Source organism: Scyliorhinus canicula, chromosome 8 (genome assembly GCF_902713615.1).
Source record: "Scyliorhinus canicula chromosome 8, sScyCan1.1, whole genome shotgun sequence".
NCBI classification, from domain to species: domain Eukaryota; kingdom Metazoa; phylum Chordata; class Chondrichthyes; order Carcharhiniformes; family Scyliorhinidae; genus Scyliorhinus; species Scyliorhinus canicula.
The window spans coordinates 189,067,411-189,088,336 of record NC_052153.1 but is presented as its reverse complement, the minus strand read 5'-3'; the positions used below and the strand labels follow the sequence as shown (position 1 = coordinate 189,088,336).

The following is a 20,926-nucleotide window of genomic DNA, read 5'->3' as shown; positions in this document are numbered from 1 at the left end:
TGGGCTCTGTCACAGCTTCCCAGTTGCAGCAGCAGCTCACAGCATTCACTGCTGATCTCTCCAGTGAAAAGGAAGCCAGTCGTTCAACACATTGGCCCAGGTTTCAGAAACAATCGGAGGCCCTCTTCCCCAAAAATTACATTTTGGAATCTTCTACACGAGTAATTAGAGACCGTGCGTGTGGGAGTGGCTTGGGAGAAAAGGTGACTTTGTCCCACCGATTCCCAAAGCTGTCTAACGCTGGGTCTGACAGGGATTACTGATTGTTAGGAATAGCCAGCAACTCCATTATTGTTGTATTGTACTGGCTGCATGGTATCACAGTGGTTAGCACTGTTGCTTCACAGCACCAGGGTCCCCGGGTTCAATTCCCGGCTTAGGTCACTATCTGTGCGGAGTCTGCACGTTCTCCCCGTGGGTTTAATCCGGGTGCTCCGGTTTCCTCCCACAAGTCCTGAAAGACGTGCCGTTAAGTGAATTGGACATTCTGAATTCTCCCTCAGTGTATCCGAACAGGCGGCGGAGTGTGGCGACTAGGGGCTTTTCACAGTGACTTCACTTCATTGCAGAATTAATGTACAGTAAGAAGTCTTCCAACACTAGGCTAAAGTCCAACAGGTTTATTTGGAATCACTAGCTTTTGGAGGGTAGCTCCTTCACCAGGTGAGCTACACTCTGAAAGTTAGTCATTCCAAAGAACCTCAATGTTGGACTTTAACCTGGTGCTGTAAGACTTCTTACTGTGTCCGCCCCAGTCCAACGCCAGCATCGCCACATGTGTTAATGTGAGCCTACTTGTGACAATAATAAAGATTATCATGTGGTAGAAAGCAACCTCAATGGACCTTGCTTTGCTCAGCAATTGTTCAGATCCCACAATATATCCAGCCAGCTATGAGGGGGGATGGGGATGGAACTAAAATAAAAAGGTTGCAGCCGTTCTGCACTGTCCCCCGATTCCTATCGTCCTTCCAGTCCGTTGTACACTTCCAGATTCACAAACGTTAATCTGTACTTTCTCCCGGTTACAACTCAAAAAAATCACTTTTCTTATCTCTGTTCTCAGTTCTCTGTACTGTGTTCCTCCAATTTATTTTCACATCCTATTTTCCCCCACTCTCTCTCTCTCTTCCCTCATGTTCCATATTTGAGCTAAACGCCATCACTCTTGTTCTTGGTGTTCCCTTTCCCCACTTCTCCTCTCTTTAGCTCCCCCCCCCCCTTACCAGTTCCAGATTTTGAGTTAAGACGGTATAATTCAGCTCTGAGTAACCTATTCTGTGGTCAGAGGAGTGCTGTGCAGGCAGTATTCGTACTGGGGCCCAACCTACAAATGGCGATGGGATTGTCCCCCAGTGTCTCGCAACTTCTTGCAACACCAAGAAAACGTACATTTATATAGCGCCTGTCACAACCTCATTGTCCCAAAGCGTCTTCCAGCCAATGGGTATTCTTGAAGTGTAGTCACTGTTGTAATGTAGGAAACGCAGCAGCCAAATTGCACACAGTAAGGTCCCACAAACAGCAATGTGATAACGATCAGAAAATCTAGTTTTGGTGATGTTGGGTGAAGGATAAATCTCGACCAGGACACTGGGAAGAGCTTCCCTGCTCTCCTTTAAAATAACGGCACTAGAATCTTTATGTCCGTCTGTAAAGGGAGAACCAGGCGCCGGGTTAAAAGGCGTGACTTCTGACTGTGCAGCATCCCCTCAGTAATACACTAATGTGCCAACCTAGATACCTTTTGCACAGGAGAACGGTTTTGTTTGAATGTAGTTTCCGCCCCTCCTCCTACCCACCACAGCTTCGATCGATCCAGGGCGGGTGCCTCTTGTCCTGGGACAATGGAAAGTCTTGTGTGATGGAGCCAAGCCTGGCAACCAGGTTTGTGGCGGTGGTTTGTTGAGAGAGTTCGCTCACGTTCATTGGCAGCACTCCGAGATGTGTCTCAGGCACTCGTCGCTGACCTCATCGTTAAAGAGCCTCATGCATTTGGGACACTGCAGAAGTCCTTGCTGCCTGATCTCCACTCCCGGGCTTCCACTGGGCAATAACGGACGGGAGACTTCCACCAGTGGATCTGTGCCGTTACCAAGCAACGGTGCAGGAATATCAGTCTCCATGTAGTAGGGGCTCACTCTGTCATGGTGAACGGCAGCTGATTCTCGGTGTTCCTGCAAATCAAAGGCCAACTAATTGGTGATTTGATTCAGCCTTGTATTATACACCACCCTCATTAAATGTACATTACAGCAGTGACATAGAAACAAGAAATAGAAACAGTGGTAGCCCATTCAGCCCGCTGTACTATTCAATAAGATCATGGCTGATCTACCTCAATTCCACTGACATCCCTTCATTCGGAAAAGTATCAGTTCATTCTTAAATATACACAGCAATGGAGCGTCCACACTTCTCTAAGGTAGACAATGCCACACACAGCATGGTGGCACAGGGGTTAACACTGCTGCCTCACAGCAACAGGGACCCGGATTCAATTCAGGGCCTTGGGTGACAGTGCGGAGTTTGGATGTTCTCCCCGTGTCTGCACGGATTTCCTCCGGGTGCTCCGGTTACCTCCCCCAGTCAGTAGGCGGATTGGCCATGCTAAATTGCCTCTTGGTGTCTAAAATGTTAAGTGGGGTTACGGACATAGGGTGGGGGAGTGGGGTGCTCTTCGGAAGGTTGGTGCAGACTCGATGGGCCGAATGGCCTCCTTCTACACAGTATTGATTCTTTTTTTTCTAAATTTAGAGTACCCAATTCATTGTTCCAATTAAGGGGCAATTTGGCGTGGCCAATTCACCTAGACTGCACATGTTTGGGTTGTGGGGGCGAAACCCACGCAGACACGGGGAGAATGTGCAAACTCCACACGGGCAGTGACCCAGAGCCGGGATCGAACCCGCGACCTTGGCGCCGTGAGGCAGCGGGGCTAACCCACTGCGCCACCGTGCTGCCCCACAGTGGTGATCCTATGAACGGGATTGAAAGACATTTCTCAGTCCTAAATTACCAAACCCGTTTGAGATGATGGCCCCACTCGCTAGATTCTCCACCCAGGGAGACCCTCCAGCCAAAGCCCCTGAAGGGTTTTGTGTTTCAGTCAGATGACCTCTCATTCTTATAAACTGCAGGGAATCCGGGCCTAGCCCTTTCAGTCTTTCCTCATGGGACATCTTTCTCAACCCAACAACTAGACTTTGTTGGCAGTAAAGCGATTTGGGATGTTCCAGGTGCTGCGCAAATGCAATCATTTCTTTATCATTAACGTCAAAGAAATTGAATTTGTTGATGTAGTCAAATTTGATGCACAGCAGGATCTCCCAAACAGCTGCCGTTGGGAAGTGGGCGACTCTGGGAAGACGTATATTAAAAGAAAGACTTGCATTTACATAGCCCCTCTCATGACCTCCTCAGCACTGCATTGGGAGCGTCTGCCTAGATTCCGAGCTCTGGTGAGACGGGAACCGCTATACGTCTAACTCTGGTGAGTATACCACCACGCTGAGCCACCGCTGATACCCAGAGTACGGCGATTCCATGACACACACTGCTCCGTCACCTTTTTTTGTTTTTACCTGTTTCCGTGGCAGCTGCAACCTCAGACGAGCCAAATCTTCCTCCAGTTCCTGAATCCGGCTCTGAGCTCGCTCCCGGTCCTCCCGTTCCGACTTGAAATCGTCTTTGTAGACGAGAACCTGGAATTATCAAGGCAACGTTGATTAGGAGTTATGGATAGCTCGGGGGGGGGGGGGGGGGGGGGGGGGGGGTTTCAACAACAACAACAACAACATACAAAAACCCCCCAGAAAATACCAGCAGTGCACAGCAGGTCCATCAACATTGGAAAGAGAGGAAAGGGAAATAAGGGAAGAGTATAGGAGAACGATGATATGTTAATAAGACCCAGTATGCATCTTCACAGGAAGTGATGCAACATCACATGATTTTGCTTTCTCCTGTAGACTTCAGAGTGTGCAGAAGAGGCCCTTCAGCCCATCGAGTCTGTACCGACTCATGAAAGACACCTGACCTGTCCACCTAATCCCATTTGCCAGCACTCGGCCCATAGCCTTGAATGTTATGATGTGCCAAGTTCTCATCCAGGTACTTTTTAAAGGATGTGAGGCTTCTACCACCCTCCCAGGCAGCGCATTCCAGACCGTCACCACCCTCTGGATAAAATGTTTTTCTTCGGATCCCTCCTTGAACCTGTGTTCCCTCATGACTGACCCTTCAACTTAGGGGAACAGCTGCTCCCCATTGCCGATATCAGTTAGTTTCTTAAGGAAGTTAACTCTTCCTTACATCGATAACTCTATAAATATTCTGTGTTAGCCACAACAAGTTCAAGAATAACGTATGTTGGCAGCGAGTGAAAGAACAAAGTGTGGGAAAAATAGTCTCTGCCATTACTGCAAAGCTTCGAGTAGGTCACAGGTCTCAACCAGTCAGAAGCTTGGCTAAGCTAGTGCTGAGGTTTTACCAGATATTGCAGCTTATTGGGCCTCGTGGCATTAGTCAGCATTCAATGAATGATTGCACAGACGGTGGCGCAGTGGTTAGCGCTGCTGCCTCATGACACGCCAAGGACACGGGTTCGATCACGGCTCACTGTCCATGCAGTGTCTGCACATTCTCCTCGTGTCTGCGTGGGTCTCACCCCCACAACCCAAAGATATGCAGGGAAGTGAATTGGCCACGCTAAATTGCCCCTTCATTGCAATTTAAAAAAAAGACAAGATCCTAGGGCAAGGGATGAAGAAAAAGCGACATATGACAAAGTCGTGAAAGCATTTGATGTCTGCTTCAATCTGAAAGAATATTATTGATACATTCATTAACAATTTACATAGACTTGCAGAGAACTGCGAATATGGCAGCTTAAAGATATTCAGCTGAGCAGATGTAAGCGGAAGGTTGCCAGGGTGATAGTCCCAGATGACCACGGGCTGCTTCCCCCTTTGAGGATCACCACACCTCAGGCGAGGGGCAGGGTTGAGAAGGAAGGGAATTCATGAATAACCTCTGCCGGTCCGGGAATTGAACCTGCGCTGCTGGTCTTGCTCCGCATCACGAACCAGCTGTGCAGCCAACCGAGCTAAACCGGAACAGATATGCTGAGGTCAGGAAGCAAGTTCAGTGATTCGGGGCGACAGGGAGAACCATATCCCGAAAATGACACTCAGTGGAGTAGGTTGAATTTGAAAGCAGAGAGGTGGCTATACCAAAGCGGGGGAGGCAGGAAAAGGGCTCATTAACCGCCCCAGCTAACTGTAACTGGTGTGGTGGCACAAAAACTCCCTGCCAAAGAGACCAATTTGTGCAGAAGTAACGTTCACTTCCGGGTTGTGTGCGACTGCAAGCTGTTTGCACAGAATAACCAAAACGAGAAGCCTTTGAAAGGCAACAAGATCCACGAGACAGAAGATTCAATGACATTGAGCGATATTTCCTTGGAGGGATCCAGGAACCAATCAGAAGCTGCTGGAATTCTGATCCCCTAATGTCGGGAAACAACAACATTGATGGAGCAGTGGTTGGAGAAAAGTGGTCTTCAACCGTCAGAGACAAGGCCGGCCGCGATGTATCGCACTGACAGGACAACTGATGGCAACCCTTCAATACAAGGGAGAAGGACCTGATGCTGAACCAAAAGGGTTCATTCTCAGCAGGGGGACCTGTACAAATCTGCACATTAGAGGAACTGAAAAGCCAAAAAGAACAAGCCAAAAACTTCAGAGCGGAATTTCCAAAGCTCTTCACAAGACTGATAATAATAATTATAATAATCTTTATTGTCACTAGTGGGCCTACATTAACACCGCAATGAAGTTACTGTGAAAAGCCCCGAGTCGCCACATTCGGGTACACAGAGGGAGAATTCAGAATGTCCAATTCACCTAACCTGCCCGTCTTTCGGGGCTTGTGGGAGGAAACCGGAGCGCCCGGAGGAAACCCACGCAGACACGGGGAGGTCGGGCAGACTCCGCACAGACAGTGACCCAAGCCGGGAATCGAACCGGCGACCCTGGCGCAGTGAGGCAACAGTGCTAACCACTGTGCTACCATGTCACCCAAGGAAAGCTGAAGACCGCAAACCCCAGCACTGTGTTCTGAAATAAAGCCAGTCGCAGTTTACACCCAGAAGGCTCCTCACCCACTCTTAACAAAGGTATAGAAGGAATTGACTATTTTTAACAGGGTGTCAACTCCCCCATGACAAAACCAACAAGTTTGTTCTCGGAGATGGTCCAGGAGTCAAAAGCCAGCGGATGTCTCCGAATTTGTGTCGATCTTACCCAGCTGATCAAAACAGTTGAATGTGAAAATCAGGAAAGTCATCTCCAGATGAGAGTCTCACAAAATAGGGACAGGATTCACTTCATGGAGCCCACTGCAAACAGGGTCTTTCGGCAACTACCCCTCAATAAGAATAAACGTTGCTCACAGCCTTCATTTTCCGTTTGGGAGGTTTTCTTTCAACAGATTACCCTTCAGCATCATATTAATATCAGAAATCTTTCAGGGGACAATGTCAGGTGTCCGAGGAGGACTGGGTGGAGTCATATTTCACACAGGCGATGTCCTGATCCATGGTACCACTCGAACAGGACATGGCACTGGAGTGTAAGACGCCCACTGGCTATCCGCAGAAGACAAGAGCAATCCAGGATTTTCCAGCACCTCGCAATGTGACGGAGCTCCAGAGATTAATGGACATGGTAAAGAAGTTGGAAAGTTCTTCTCCAAACTCACTGACGTCAATGAGCCACTACACGTGTTACAACAAGACAATGCACAGAGCTGGGAGGAAGCTCAACAGACGTCAAAGAGATCCAGATATCAGCTGATATTTTAGCTTACTGTGACCCAGAGATACCCACCATCATTGCTGGAGATGCATCTTCTACAGGATTATGAGTTGTACTCTAAGATTCAAATGGATGGAAAGTGTAGACCTGTTTACTACTGGTCCCATTCACGGACAGAGATATGCAATGATAGAGGTTTCAGCTGTTGAAAGTTTGCAGATTATGTTCTTGGTCTCCACTTGGAAGATAGAGACAGATTACAAACCCTTGGTGATTCTCAGGAGTTTGCAGAAATGCCTGTCTGAGTACAATGATTGAGATGGAGAATAATGAGGTTTGATACAAAGACAGTGCTGTTCGGGGGAAACAGCAGACACATTGTGGCTCGATCTCAACAAGGACTCATCACCTTGTTTAAGAATCAGAAACCTTTGCATTGATGACAACCACAATTCTACTGGCAACAGCTCAGTGACTGAATGGAACCTGATGAAGGTGTGGTCAGGTCAGACAGCAGCACTGCGTCAGAAGATGGTTAGTGCACATGCCACACAATTCCACTCTGAGTACCATGGACAGAAGGGACACCTCAATATAGTTGATGATTTAACTCATCTCTGATGACAGATATGTCATTCTGAGAGTTCTATGTAGTGCAAAGACTGCACCAAGGAAATTGGGCATCACAACATGTCAAGCCAGAAGAAGGTGTTCTGTTTAGTGACCAGGTCTCTCAAAGCCTGTTGGAAGATAATAATCAAACTATTACTTGTGCTGTTCATCAGGAGACAAGAGAACCATTGACTCCATCCTCCTTTCCATTAAGGCCAAGGAACAGTCTTGAGATGGACCTCTTAACCCAGAGGTAAGATGTTCTTGATTGTACTAGATTACTACTCAAGACAGACAGAAATCAAGCAACTGCAGGCTCACACTTCTGAACCAGTGGTAAATTGCTGAAGATATTTGCAACAGACGGGATCCCACACGCAATAATCTCAGACAATGGATCAGTTTACCAAAGAGTTCTTGGCATCGTATGGCTTCGCCCATACTACCAGCCCACCAATACGCCCTCATGCCAAAGGTAAAGCTGAAAGAGGAGGGCCGCCCAGTGACATCACTGCTAAAGAAGGACAATGACCTTCCAACTTGCACATCTGAGCTATCGTTCAACGTCTGTGTGAAGTTCTCATGGGAAGAAGGCCGAGAACTCAACTCCCTAATCTCACACACTCTCACGGCGGGTGTACAGCTGATAACTTGGACAAGGTGAAGGAGAAAGGGGCTGAGTATTGTTGCAGCCAGATGTACGACATGTAACCTGCCAGACCTCCAACCAAGACCTGAGACTAATGGACAAGTGGCTGAATGGGCACAACATCCACAGTTCTACCACCTTCATAACCGAATATGGTACCATAAAACAGAACAGATGCTCACTGGTTGCCATACAGACCAGAGATGCTGCGTTCATTGCGAGACCCCTTATGTCTACCAAACAGGTGAACCCGAGTCATTTACAAATTCACATTCTGCCCAGCAGAGCCCAAGAGAACACAGGCAGGACTCAAGTCCCCAATCACTTCCAAATGTGGAGTTGATTCATTCGGATAGGCCAGTGAAACCTCCACAGGAGTTATTTCTATGAAAGATAAATTAAAGTCAGAGGCATGGGAGAGATGTAGGTTTAGGGGCTAATTCTAATCTGCAATATGCTGATGAGAGAGTATCCATCACAGGAAATGATGGAACATCTTTTTAAAAAATCTTTAATAAAAAACAAAATTCCAGTTAAGAGGCAATTTTAGCGTGGCCAATCCACCCACCCTGCACATCTTTTTGGGTTGTGGGGGTGAGACCCACGCAGACACGGGGGAGAATGTGCAAACTCCTCACGGACAGTGATCTGGGGCCGGGATCGAACCCGGGTCCTCGGCACCCGTGAGGCAGCAGTGCTAACCACTGCGCCACCGTGCCATGATGCAACATCTTGACCTCTCTTGTTGAACCTCATGGGAAGATGAAGTCACAGTAAGTTGTTTCTTAATAAACTTAACATTTTTGTCACCTCAACACACTGTAACTTTTCTGTTAGTACAACGAGAGCAAAAATATTATAATGGGGGGAGGGGAGGAGAGAGAGTCTCCATGGCACCGTGAAACAGCAGTGCTAACCAGTGCGCCACCCTGCTGCCCCTCTAGATAATGATGGGTTTACATTGTACTCCTATTTTTAGAGTTGGTTTGTATTATTCCAGCGAGGTGATTGGTATATTAAAGGTAGGTGAAAAATATTTTAGATGGTATTATGAAGCATTTTGGAAAGCCCCAAGACGGTGGGAGGGCTGAATGGTGAGAGCTAGCATGGACTCGATGGGTTGAATGGCCTCCTGTGCCACAATGACTCTCGCCACTCCATACATTCATGTCTTTACCCTTAGTGTTGAAAAACATGTTCATGCTCACTATGGGGAAAGGCTGAGATTGAACAATGGGAAGTATCCTTTATCACAGACAAGCCACAGCGCCAAGATTTGTGATGACTGAATTCAGAGCTTTTAATAAAAAAAGGGAAGTTGCCAAGTTCCTGACAGAAGAGGATATTTCCAATCACTGGCTAATTGTGACTGTGGTGACTCATCATCTCCTGGAGTCTCAGGGGGTCGGAGAGCAAACCCCGGAGATTTTCCTAAATTGGCAGCCATGTCTGGCAGGAGACAATGTGGCTAGGTGAGAGTGGGGGCAGCTCGGTGAGGGTGGGGGCGGCAGCTCGGTGAGGGTGGGGGCGGCTCGGCCAGGGTGAGGGCGGCTAGGGGAGGGGGGGGGGGGGAAAGAGAGGCTCGGTGAGGGTGAGGGTGGCAAGGCGAGGGTGGGGGCAGCTCGGTGAGGGTGGGGGCGGCTAGGCGAGGGTGGCTCGGTGAGGGTGAGGGTGGCTAGGCGAGGGTGGGGGCAGCTCGGTGAGGGTGGGGGCGGCTAGGCGAGGGTGGCTCGGTGAGGGTGAGGGTGGCTAGGCGAGGGTGGGGGCAGCTCGGTGAGGGTGGGGTTGAAGCTGCATCAATGACTGCCTCGGACACACTTGGTGGATGTGATGGTTTGCCCTTTGGCCCTCATATGCAAAGATATCAATCGTCCCTGCTCTGCAGGCCTCTCAATTGGAGAATAAAGGTAAGGAAGTGTTGCTGCAACTGGACAAGGCATTGGGGAGACCGCACCTGGAGTATTGTGCACAGTTTTGGTCGCCTTATTTGAGGAGGGATGTAGCTGCATTAGAGGCGTTTCAGAGGAGGTTCAGTAGGTTGATTCCATAGATTGGTCGGGGGGGGGGGGGGGGGGGGGGGGTTGTTTTGTGAAAAGAGATTCAGAGAATTTACAGTGCAGAAGGAGGCCATTTGGCCCATCGGGTCTGCACCGACCATTGGAAGAGCAGTCTACTTAAATTTCAAATAAATAATCTTTATTGTCACAAGTAGACTTACATTAACGCTGCAATGAAGTTGCTGTGAAAATCCCCTAGTCACCACATTCCGGCGCCAGTTCGGGTACACAGAGGGAGAATTCAGAACATCCAATTTGCCCAACAGCACGTCTTTCGGGACTTGTGGGAGGAAACCGGAGCACCCGGAGGAAACCCACGCAGACACGGGGAGAACGTGCAGACTCCGCACAGACAGTGACCCAAGCCGGGAATCAACCCGGGACCCTGGCGCTGTGAAGCAACAGTGCTAACCACTGTGCTAACGTGCCGCTTATTAAGCCCCCGCCTCCACCATATCCCCGCAACTCAATAATCCCACCTACCTTTCGGACACCAAGGGCAATTTAGCATGGCCAATCCACCTAACCTGCACATCTTTGGACTGTGGGAGGAAACCGGAGCACCCGGAGGAAGCAGACAAGGGGAGAACTCCACACAGACAGTGACCCAACGTCAGAATCGAATCCGGGTCCCTGGAGCTGTGAAGCAGCAGTGCTAACCACTGTGTCACTGTGCCGCCCATATTGAGCAGTTTAGTCCTATATCCTCTCTGGTTCAGAAGGTGAGGAGATCTAATTGAGATATACAAGATGATAAAAAGGTATTGACAAAGTAGATGTAGAGCGGATGTTTCCTCTTGTGGGGAATCTCGAACGAAAGGTCATAGTTTCAGGATAAGGGGGAGCGGATTTAAAACAGAGATTAGGAGAAATTACTTCTCTCAAAGGGTTGTGAATCTGGGGAATTCACTATCCCAGAGTGCGGTGGATGGCGGGACTTTAGAGTAAATTTGAGGAGGGGATAGACAGATTAGCAATGGGGTTGAAGGGTTATGGAGAACGGGCAGGACAGTGGAGTCGAGGCTGAGGGGAGATCAGCCATGATGGTATTGAATGGCGGAGCGGGCTCGAGGGGCTGAATGGCTCACTCCTGCGCCTGGTTCTTGCGTTCTACAGGGTATAGTTTCATAGTTTGCAGATAATATGAAACGTGACAATGTGGTAAATAATGAGGAAGATGGTAACAGATTTCAGGAGGACACAAACTGGTGAAATGGGCAGATACACGGGAGGGTGAAATGTAACAGAGGGAACTGTGAAATGATGCATTTTGGCTGAAGGAATGAGGATGGGAGCGGGAATGGAGAGGTACCCAGTGAGTGATGAATGGATACTAATCTAGGAAGATGTCCTGGCCAGTCTGGTCCTTATCACATGTCAGCTTGTGGAATCTTGCTGTGCACACACGGAGTACATTTCGACGCTGTAAGCTGTGAAATGTTTTGGGGTGTTTGGGATGTTGTGAAAGGTGCTGTAGAAACACGAGTCTTTCCCCCAGTACCTGTTGCTCCAGCATCTGCATTCTCTCTCGAGCAGCCGATGCAGCTTCCTGGGCGACCTGGAGGTCATCGCAGAGCTGCTGTATCGTCACCCTCTCCTTCCCCCGTCCATCCCTGTAATTGGCCAGACGACTGCAGTCCTTCATCTTCTCCTCCAGCAGCCGGTTCAGCCGCAGGATTTCCTGCCGCAGAACGTTCTCGTTGGCCTGAGGGGGGCCGTGTGCAGTCAGTCGGTCAACCCTGCACTTCAAGTCCTTCAACTGCTGGTGAAGGTTTTTAACATACTCCTCACGGCTGACGTCATATTTCTGCCATTTAGTGTTAAGGTCTTCCACCTGCAAAGGGGATTGAAAAGCAAGCCATCAAACAGTGTGCTACTGAAGGATGTCAGGGGGAATACAATGGAGAATCAGGCTGAAGGTTGAGGGGAAGTGAAAAGGAAATGAGAGAAGCAAAGAGGGAGTATGAAAAGAGACTGGCAGCCAACATAAATGCCCTAAAATCTGCTATCGGCATAGAAATAGTAAAAGGTGGGGGGAGGGGGGGGGGGGGGGGGGGGGGAGGAGTAGAGCCCTTGGGAATCAAAAAATGGATTTAAACATGGAGGCAGAGGGCATGGTTGAGGTATTATATTAATGCTCTGCATCTGTCGCAGGGCAGCACGGTAGCACAGTGCTTAGCACTGTTGCTTCACGGCTCCAGGGTCCCAGGTTCGATTCCCGGCTTGGGTCACTGTCTGTGCGGAGTTTACACGTTCTCCCAGTGTGTGCGTGGGTTTCCTCCGGGTGCTCCGGTTTCCTCCCACAGTCCGAAGACGCGCAGGTTAGGTGGATTGGCCGTGATAAAAAAATGAAAATCGCTTATTTTCACGAGTAGGCTTCAATGAAGTTACTGTGAAAAGCCCCTAGTCGCCACATTCCGGCGCCTGTTCGGGGAGGCTGGTAGGGGAATTGAACCGTGCTGCTGGCCTGCCTGGGTCTGCTTTAAAAGCCAGCGATTTAGCCCAGTGAGCTAAACCAGCCCCTTGTTTGCCCCTAAATTGCCCTTAGTGACCAAAGAGGTTAAGTGGGGTTATTGGGTTACGAGGATAGGGTGACAGTGTGGGCTTAGGTAGGGGGCTCTGTCCAAGGGCTGGTGCAGACTTGATGGGCCCAATGGCCTCCTTCTGCACTGTAAATTCTATGATTCTAGGATTCTGTCTTTACTAAGGAAGAAGATGCCAATCAGGTCACAGTGAAAGAGGAGGTAATTTATATAATAGCTGGATTTAAAAATGAGTTAAAGGAAGTATTAGATGGGCTGTAAGCAGCAGTACAGAATGAGATGCATCCAAGGATATCAAGGGGGGGAATGAGTGTGGAAATTGTGAAGGCAGTGACCATCATGTTCCAGGCTTCCTGAGGGCCAGGAGTGATTGCCCACTGGGCAATATCCAATCTTGCCCTCTTTCAAACAAAGAGGGACAAATAAACCTAACAAGGCTCAGGCCAATCATTGTAGAAACAATAATTCGGAACAAAATTAATAGTCACATTGACAAATGTGGGTTAATTAAGGAAAGCCATCATTTAAGGACAAATCATATGTAGTGACTTGCTGCAATTTTTTGAAGAGGCAACAGAGAGGGTTGTGGTGTACGTGGACTTATCAAAAAATAAATTTGAAGTACTCAACTCTTTTTTTTCCAATTAAGGGGCAATTTAATGTGGCCAATCCACCTACCCTGCACATCTTTGGGTTGTGGGGGTCAGATCCACACATACGCACACGGGGAGAATGAGCAAACGCCACACAGACAGTGACCCGGGGCCGGGGTCGAACCCGGGTCATCGGCGGCGTGAGGCATCGTGCGTGGATTTCTGAAAAGCATTGATGCAGTGGTATACAATAGACTTGGGAGCAAAGTTATTATTCAGGGGACAGTAGCAGCTTGGATAGGAAACTGGCTGAGTGACAGGAAACAGAACATAGTGGTTAATGGCTGTTTTTTTTGATTGGTGGAAGGTGTGTAGTGGAGTTCCCCAGGGGTCAGTGTTGCTTTTACGGATATATATATATATATAAAATTACCTAGACAGTGTTTTACAAACTTTTTTTCTTGCGACCCACTTTTATCAAACGTCTGAACCTCGTGACCCACAATTATGTAATATGATAGATTGAAAAAACGTTGATCTGCTAAATACAGTTTCCTGGTACAAGCGCGCACTGAATTGAAGATATTTAATATGTTCTGCATTCACAAACAGATGGAAAGTTGTGCATGTTCAATTAGAATATTGGATAGCAGTGTTTTAATCAGCAATGGGAATGAATGCAGGCTGGGTGCAAACATTGGAAATTCACTTGGAGTTGTTACTGAGAGGCCACGTCCCACATGGCCCTGGGGGGGGGAGGGGGGGGGGGGGGGGGGGAAGGGGGGAGTTGCATTGAAATCAAACGGCCCCAAACCAGGCAGATCTCTCAACAACGGAGGGAAGAGAGGGACGAGCTCGTCAGAGTTCATTTAAAAATCAGTGAAACCTGTTCCCATTTTGTTTGTCCACTCAGAATTTTGGAGAGAGCGAGTGAAAGAGAAAATAATTGACAACATGCGGAGTCTTCCCAGGGGAGTTTAAATTCCGCAGATTTAGCCCCTGTGCGTTTTAATGGAGGTGCAGGTGGGACAACCAAGAAAACAGCAGAGACGCTCCGAGCCTATCACCCTCAACAATTAGCTGCTTTTTGCTTTCACAACAGAGTGTGGGGAAGGCAGAGTGTTGGGCAGTCTCTGTTCAATCGGAGACGTTATGCTAGTGGCGACAGCACTCAGGAGACATTTGGTTTGTGCAGTATTTTATCAGATAGGGTCCGGGGAGTGGGGAAACATACATTGCAACCTTAGATGTTCAACTGTGTGTGGGGGTGGATCTAAACAGTGACACACGCCGGGATCATTTCTGGCGACCCATTTTCAACATCCCACTGTGGAAAAACTTGGTGTACAGGGTAAAATTACAAAAGTTGCAGATGATACAAAACTTGGAAGCGTTGTGAAAAGTGAGGAGGATAGTGTTGAATTTCAAAAGGAAATAAGACAGGTTGTTGGAATGGGCAGACAAGTGGCCGATGAAGTTCAATGCAGAGAAATAATAATAATCTTTATTATTGTCACAAGTAGGCTTACATTAACACTGCAATGACGTTACTGTGAAAAGGCCCTAGTCCCCACAGTCTGCCGCCTGTTCGGGTCCACAGAGGGAGAATTCACAATGTCCAATTCACCCAACAAGCACGTCTTTTGGGACTTGTGGGAGGAAACCGGAGCACCCGGAGGAAACCCACGCAGACACGGGGAGAATGTGCAGACTCCGCACAGACAGTGATCCAAGCCAGGAATCGAACCCGGGGCCCTGGCATTGTGAAGCACCAGTGCTAACCACTGTGCTACTGGGCCACCCATATGTGAAGTGATTCATTTTGGTAAGAAGAACATGGAGAGACAATATAAAATAAAGTACAGGAGTACAGAGACCTGACCTAGGTGTATATGCGCATAGGGCATTAAAGGTGACAGGACAGGTTGAACGAGCGGTTAATACCACAAACAGTACCATAAGGGCACAGGGAACAAGATCAAGGAGGTGATGTTGAACTAGTTCAGCCTCACCTGGAGGGTTTCATCCAGCTATGAACACCGCACTTCAGGAAATATGTTAAGGCTTTGCAAAGGTAGATTGGAGGAGTTGGGATTGTTCAAATTGAAGAGGAGGTCGCGAGGAGATTTGATAGAGCTATTCAAAATGATGAGGGGTCTCGAGCAGCCATTGCAGGCGAAAGGGTAGAATGTGGGGGATTTTGAAAAGAATGCGATGTTCCTTTGAAAAAGGCAGGGCTTATTTATCACGATGGAGCATGTTGAATCTACTTACATAAACAACTTTCTGTTTCAGAGTTTGGTTCTCTTCTTGCAGTTTGTACAGGTTTGTTTCTGGCGATTCCGCCTGATGCAGCTGTTGGGGGGAAAAGATGACATTGTGACATCGTGCCATAGTGAATTAGACACTGAAGCTTGGGTTAAACGCTGACGTCGCTATGGAAACACGCTGTCGACATTTTTCTGCTTTCTCCTGGAATTGCTGATACTAAATGATTTACCAGTGAGGGGGTTTGGGTTGCCTATCCTCCAGGATTGCCCCGGAGTCTCAAGGAATTCAAGATTAATCTCTGGGATACAATTGCCCAAATCCAGCAGGCAAAATACAGGAACATTAAAAAAAGGTGTTTCCAAAAATGATACATTATTTAAGTACAGTTGTTTGTGTAAAAGCTGGGAATAATAGCGGTCGAGTGCATTATCCCAATGAAGAGTCCATTCACTTCCCCATGAATTGTGGGAAGCTGGTTTGCCATGAAAATGGATATGGGGGCAGCACGGTGGCCTAGTGGTTAGCACAACCGCCTCACGGCGCTGAGGTCCCAGGTTCGATCCCGGATCTGGGTCACTGTCCGTGTGGAGTTTGCACATTCTCCCCGTGTCTGCGTGGGTTTCGCCCCCACAACCCAAAAATGTGCAGAGTAGGTGGATTGGCCAGGCTAAATTGCCCCTTAATTGGAAAAAATAATTGGGTAATCTAAATTTATAAAACAAAAAAAAAAGAAAATGGATATGGAGAGTAACCAATGACAGAAGTGTAGGGGCGGGGCAGTTAGACATCATGTGATGCAAACTCCAATAATATGTCCAATTGTAATGGGCAACACTGGTAGTTGTGCACCTTAGAGTTGTAAAAATGGCTTAAATAGACAAGACACTTTCTCTGGATGTCATGGCAATGGCCCAGTTTACCTGGAGATGCAGAATGCATTGTCATCGAGGTCTACAGCACAGATAAGGCCCTTCACCCATCATGCCTACGCCCATCAAAAGTGACCATCTAACTATTCTAATCCCATTTTCCTGCAGGAGGATTGTCTTGTCTGCCTTGGCATCACAAGTTCACATCTAAATACTTCTGAAATGTTAGGAGGGTCTCTGCCTCCACCCTTTCAGGCAGAGAGTTCCAGACTCCCACCCCTCTCTGGGTCAAAAGGATCCCCCTCACACTTCCTCTAATCCTCCTGCCCCTTAAATCTGTGCCCTCTGGTCATTGACCCCTCCACCAAGGGGAAAAGTTTCTTCCTGTCTACTCTATCTGTGCCCCTCATCATTTTATACATCTCCATCATGTCCCCCCTCACTCTCCTCTGCTCCAAGGAAAACAACCCCAGTCTATCCAATCTCTCTTCATAACTAACACTCTCCAGCCCAGGCAACATCCTGGTAAATCTCCTCTGCACCCTATCACATCGCTCCTATAATGTGGATTCCAGAACTGCACACAATACTCTAGCTGTGGCCTAACCAACATTTTATACAGTTCCAGCATAACCTCCCTGCTCTTAAACTCTATGTCTCTGCTAATAAAGGCAAGTATACCATATGAAATGAAAATCGCTCATTGTCACAAGTAGGCTTCAATGAAGTTACTGTGAAAAGCCCCTAGTCGCCACATTCCGGCGCCTTTACGGGGAGGCTGGTACGGGAATTGAACCGTGCTGCTGGCCTGCTTGGACTGCTTTAAAAGCCAGCGATTTAGCTGAGTGAGCTAAACCAGCCCCATATGCCTTCTTAACCACTGTTTCCACCTACTCTGTTACCTTAAGGGACGGGTGTACATGCACACCAAGGTCCCTCTGATTCTCGGTGCTTCCCAGGATCCTGCCGTGTATCGTGCATTCCCTTGTCTTTTTTGTCCTGCCCAAGTGCATCACCTCACAAGTAGCCGGATTGAACTCCATTTGCCACTGATCAGCCCATCTAACCAGCCTGTAATCTAAGGCTATTCTTCTCACTATTTACCACTCAACAATTTTCGGATTATCCGCAAACTTACTGATATACCGTCCTACATTCATGTCTCAATCATTTATATAAACCACAAACAGCAAGGGCCCCAACACTGATCCCTGTGGGACCCCACTGGACACAGGCTTCCAGTCAGATAAACACCCCTCACCCATCCCCCCCTGCTTCCTGCCACTCAGCCCATTCTGGATCCAATTTGCCAAATTTCCTTGGATGTCATGGACCTTCGCTATCAGTCTCCCAGGTACCTTATCAGAAGCCTTGGTGAAGGCCAAGTAAACTACGTCAAATGCATTTCCCCCATCTACACACCTGGTCACCTCTTTCAATCAAGTTGGTCAGACATGACCTACCCTTAACAAAACCATGCTGACTGTTCCTGATTAATCCCTGCCTCTCCAAATGCAGATTAACTCTCAGAATTGCTTCTAATAGTTTCCCCACCACTGAGGTTAGACTGACTGGCCTGTAGAAGGTTTATCCCTTCCTCCCTTCTTGAATAATGGAACCACATTGGCTATCCTCCAGTCCGCCAGCACCTCTCCTGTGGCCAGAGAGGAATTGAAATTTATTGCCAGCAATCCTGCTATTTCCTCCCTTGCATCACTCAGCAGCCCGGGGTACATTTCATCTGAACCTGGAGATTTGTCTACTTTTAAACCTGTCATATCACTCAGAACCTCCTCTCTGACTATGTTAATCTCTTTAATTTCATTACAGTCCTTCTCCCTGATTTCTATCCCCACACTGTCCCTCTCACGAGTGAACACCGACACAAAGTATTCATTTAGAACCCGACCCACATCCTCTGGCTCCACACACACAACCGCTGTGGTCCTTAATAGGCCCCAATCTTTCTCTATGATGTGGCGTTGCCGGCATTGGACTGGGGTGAGCACAGTAAGAAGTCTTACAACACCAGGTTAAAGTCCAACATGTTTGTTTCAAACTGTTTCAAACACATTGTTTGAAATGAACATGTTGGACTTTACCCTGGTGTTGTAAGACTTCTTACCAATCTTTCTCTAGTTATCCTTTTATCTTAATGTACTTGTAAAACAACTTAGGATGTTCCTTTATTTTACCTGCCAGTATCCTCTCATGTCTCCTTCTTGATCTCCTAATTTCCTTTTTAAGTTCCCTCTTGCACATTCTATATGCCTCAAGGGCGTCTGCTGTTTTGAGCCCTCGATATCTGCCATGGGCCTCCCTTTTTCTCCTGATCCAATGCCGTATATCCCTTGATATCCAGGGTTCACTGGATTTGTTGGACCCACCCCTTTTCTCGATTGGAACATGTTGGCCCTGTACCCTTCCTATTTCCTTCCTGAATGTGTCCCACTGGTCTGTCACAGGTTTACCTAAAAGTGTCTGCTCCCAGTCCACTCTGGCCAAATCATAACTGATCTTCGTAAAATCGGCCTTCCCCCAGTTTAGAACTTTGATCTCAGGCCCATCCTGGTCCTTTTCCATAACAACCTTGAACCTAACCAAGTTATGATCACTGTCTGCAAGATGCGCCCCCCACTGATACTTCAAACACTTGCCCAGCTTCAAATACTTGCCCAGCTCCGTTACCGAAAATTAAGTCCAGACAACCCTCTCTCTTGCAGGACCTTCTACGTTCTACATCTCCTTTTATTTTAAGAATTCCGCTCCCTCTAAACTTTTCACACTGTGGCTACCCCAGTTATATTGGGGAAGTTGAAATCCCCCACTATCACTACCATATTACTGATATGATGTGGAGATGCCGGCGTTGGACTGGGGTGAGCACAGTAAGAAGTCTTACAACACCAGGTTAAAGTCCAACAGGTTTGTTTCAAACACGAGCTTTCGGAGCACGGCTCCTTCTTCAGGTGAATGGAAAGGCTTGTTCCAGAAATGTTTATATAGACACAGTCAGAGATGCCCCGGAATGCGAGCACCTGCAGGCAATCAAATCATCAAAGATGCAGAGAGAGAGGTAACTCCAGGTTAAAGAGGTGTGCATTGTCCCAAGCCAGTTCAGTCGGTAGGCCTCTGCAAGTCCAGGCTTGTTGGTGGGGGCCGAATGTAATGCGACATGAATCCCAGATCCCGGTTGAGTCCGCATTCATGCGTGCGGAACTTAGCTATAAGTTTTTGCTCAGCAATTTTGCGTTGTTGCGACAACGCAAAATTGCTGAGCAAAAACTTATAGCTAAGTTCCGCACGCATGAATGCGGACTCAACCGGGATCTGGGATTCATGTCGCATTACATTCGGCCCCCACCAACAAGCCTGGACTTGCAGAGGCCTACCGACTGAACTGGCTTGGGACAATTCACACCTCTTTAACCTGGAGTTACCTCTCTCTCTGCATCTTTGATGATTTGATTGCCTGCAGGTGCTCGCATTCCGGGGCATCTCTGACTGTGTCTATATAAACATTTCTGGAACAAGCCTTTCCATTCACCTGAAGAAGGAGCCGTGCTCCGAAAGCTCGTGTTTGAAACAAACCTGTTGGACTTTAACCTGGTGTTGTAAGACTTCTTACTATATTACTGATACACTTCTCTGAAATTCGTCGGCATATCTGCTCTTTTTTTTTTTTCCCGGACTGTTAGACTATAGAACACTCCCAGCAATGTGATTGCTCCTTTTTGGTTTATAAGTTCTACCCATATGGCTTCAGTTGAAGTGTCTTCTAAAATGTTGTCCCTCCTTACTGCTGTAATTCATTCCCTGAACAAAACAGCGACACCACCAGCCCCTCTCCTTCCCTGTCTCACCTGAAGATCCTTCATCCTGGAATGTCGAGCTGCCAATCCTGCCCTTCTCTCAACCGTGTCTCTGTGACAGCAATGACATCGCATCCCCATGTTTTAATTTGTGCCGTCAATTTATCTGCCTTGTTCGTCAGATTCCTTGCATTCAAATAAGTGCCACCCAATCTTGCCTAATTTGCCAGTGCACATCTTGCCAAGCATCAACACCTCTGAACAAAACGTCCTCTCTATCCGATCCTCACTTTCACATCTATAAGGAGGTTTAGACAGTAACATCACTGAACTAAACGCAGCACGGTGTGTCCTCCTCTCTATCGGATCCCCTCTTTCACATCTAGAAGAGGTTTATGCAGTATAGTTAGGATTAAAATTAGAAATGAGAAAAAGTGAAAAATTCTCATGAAGAATCAAATTCGGTTAAAATGAGCAGAAGGCAGACATGACCAAAACTGTGTCATTCGGAAGGTTAACAATAACCTGGTGCATGTGGTACAGTTACTTTTAGAACTATCTTTGTGTAACCTTCTTTTCCTGTTGTTGGAAAGTCCCACCATTAATCAAATCAGATAAGATCGAGGATGGGAAAGTCCACACTTTACATTGTCAGTTCATTTGCCAGAGCAGCTAACATTTATTTATTTGGTGAATGCC

At 47.6% G+C, this 20,926-nt stretch overlaps 1 protein-coding gene across 1 annotated transcript in view; it reads right to left on the bottom strand.

Annotated features, from left to right (window-relative positions):
• Window positions 1-557: 557 nt before the first annotated feature.
• tnip2 (TNFAIP3 interacting protein 2) overlaps window positions 558-20,926 on the bottom strand; it is a 33,935-nt gene continuing 13,566 nt past the window's right edge. Inside the window, exons 3-6 of the mRNA XM_038805882.1 lie at window positions 15,550-15,630; window positions 11,641-11,973; window positions 3,585-3,704; window positions 558-2,177 (exon numbers count right to left, since the gene is read on the bottom strand). Coding sequence (XP_038661810.1) covers window positions 1,926-2,177; window positions 3,585-3,704; window positions 11,641-11,973; window positions 15,550-15,630 — 786 coding nt within the window. The 3' untranslated portion in view covers window positions 558-1,925. The remainder of the gene's footprint in view (window positions 2,178-3,584; window positions 3,705-11,640; window positions 11,974-15,549; window positions 15,631-20,926) is intronic.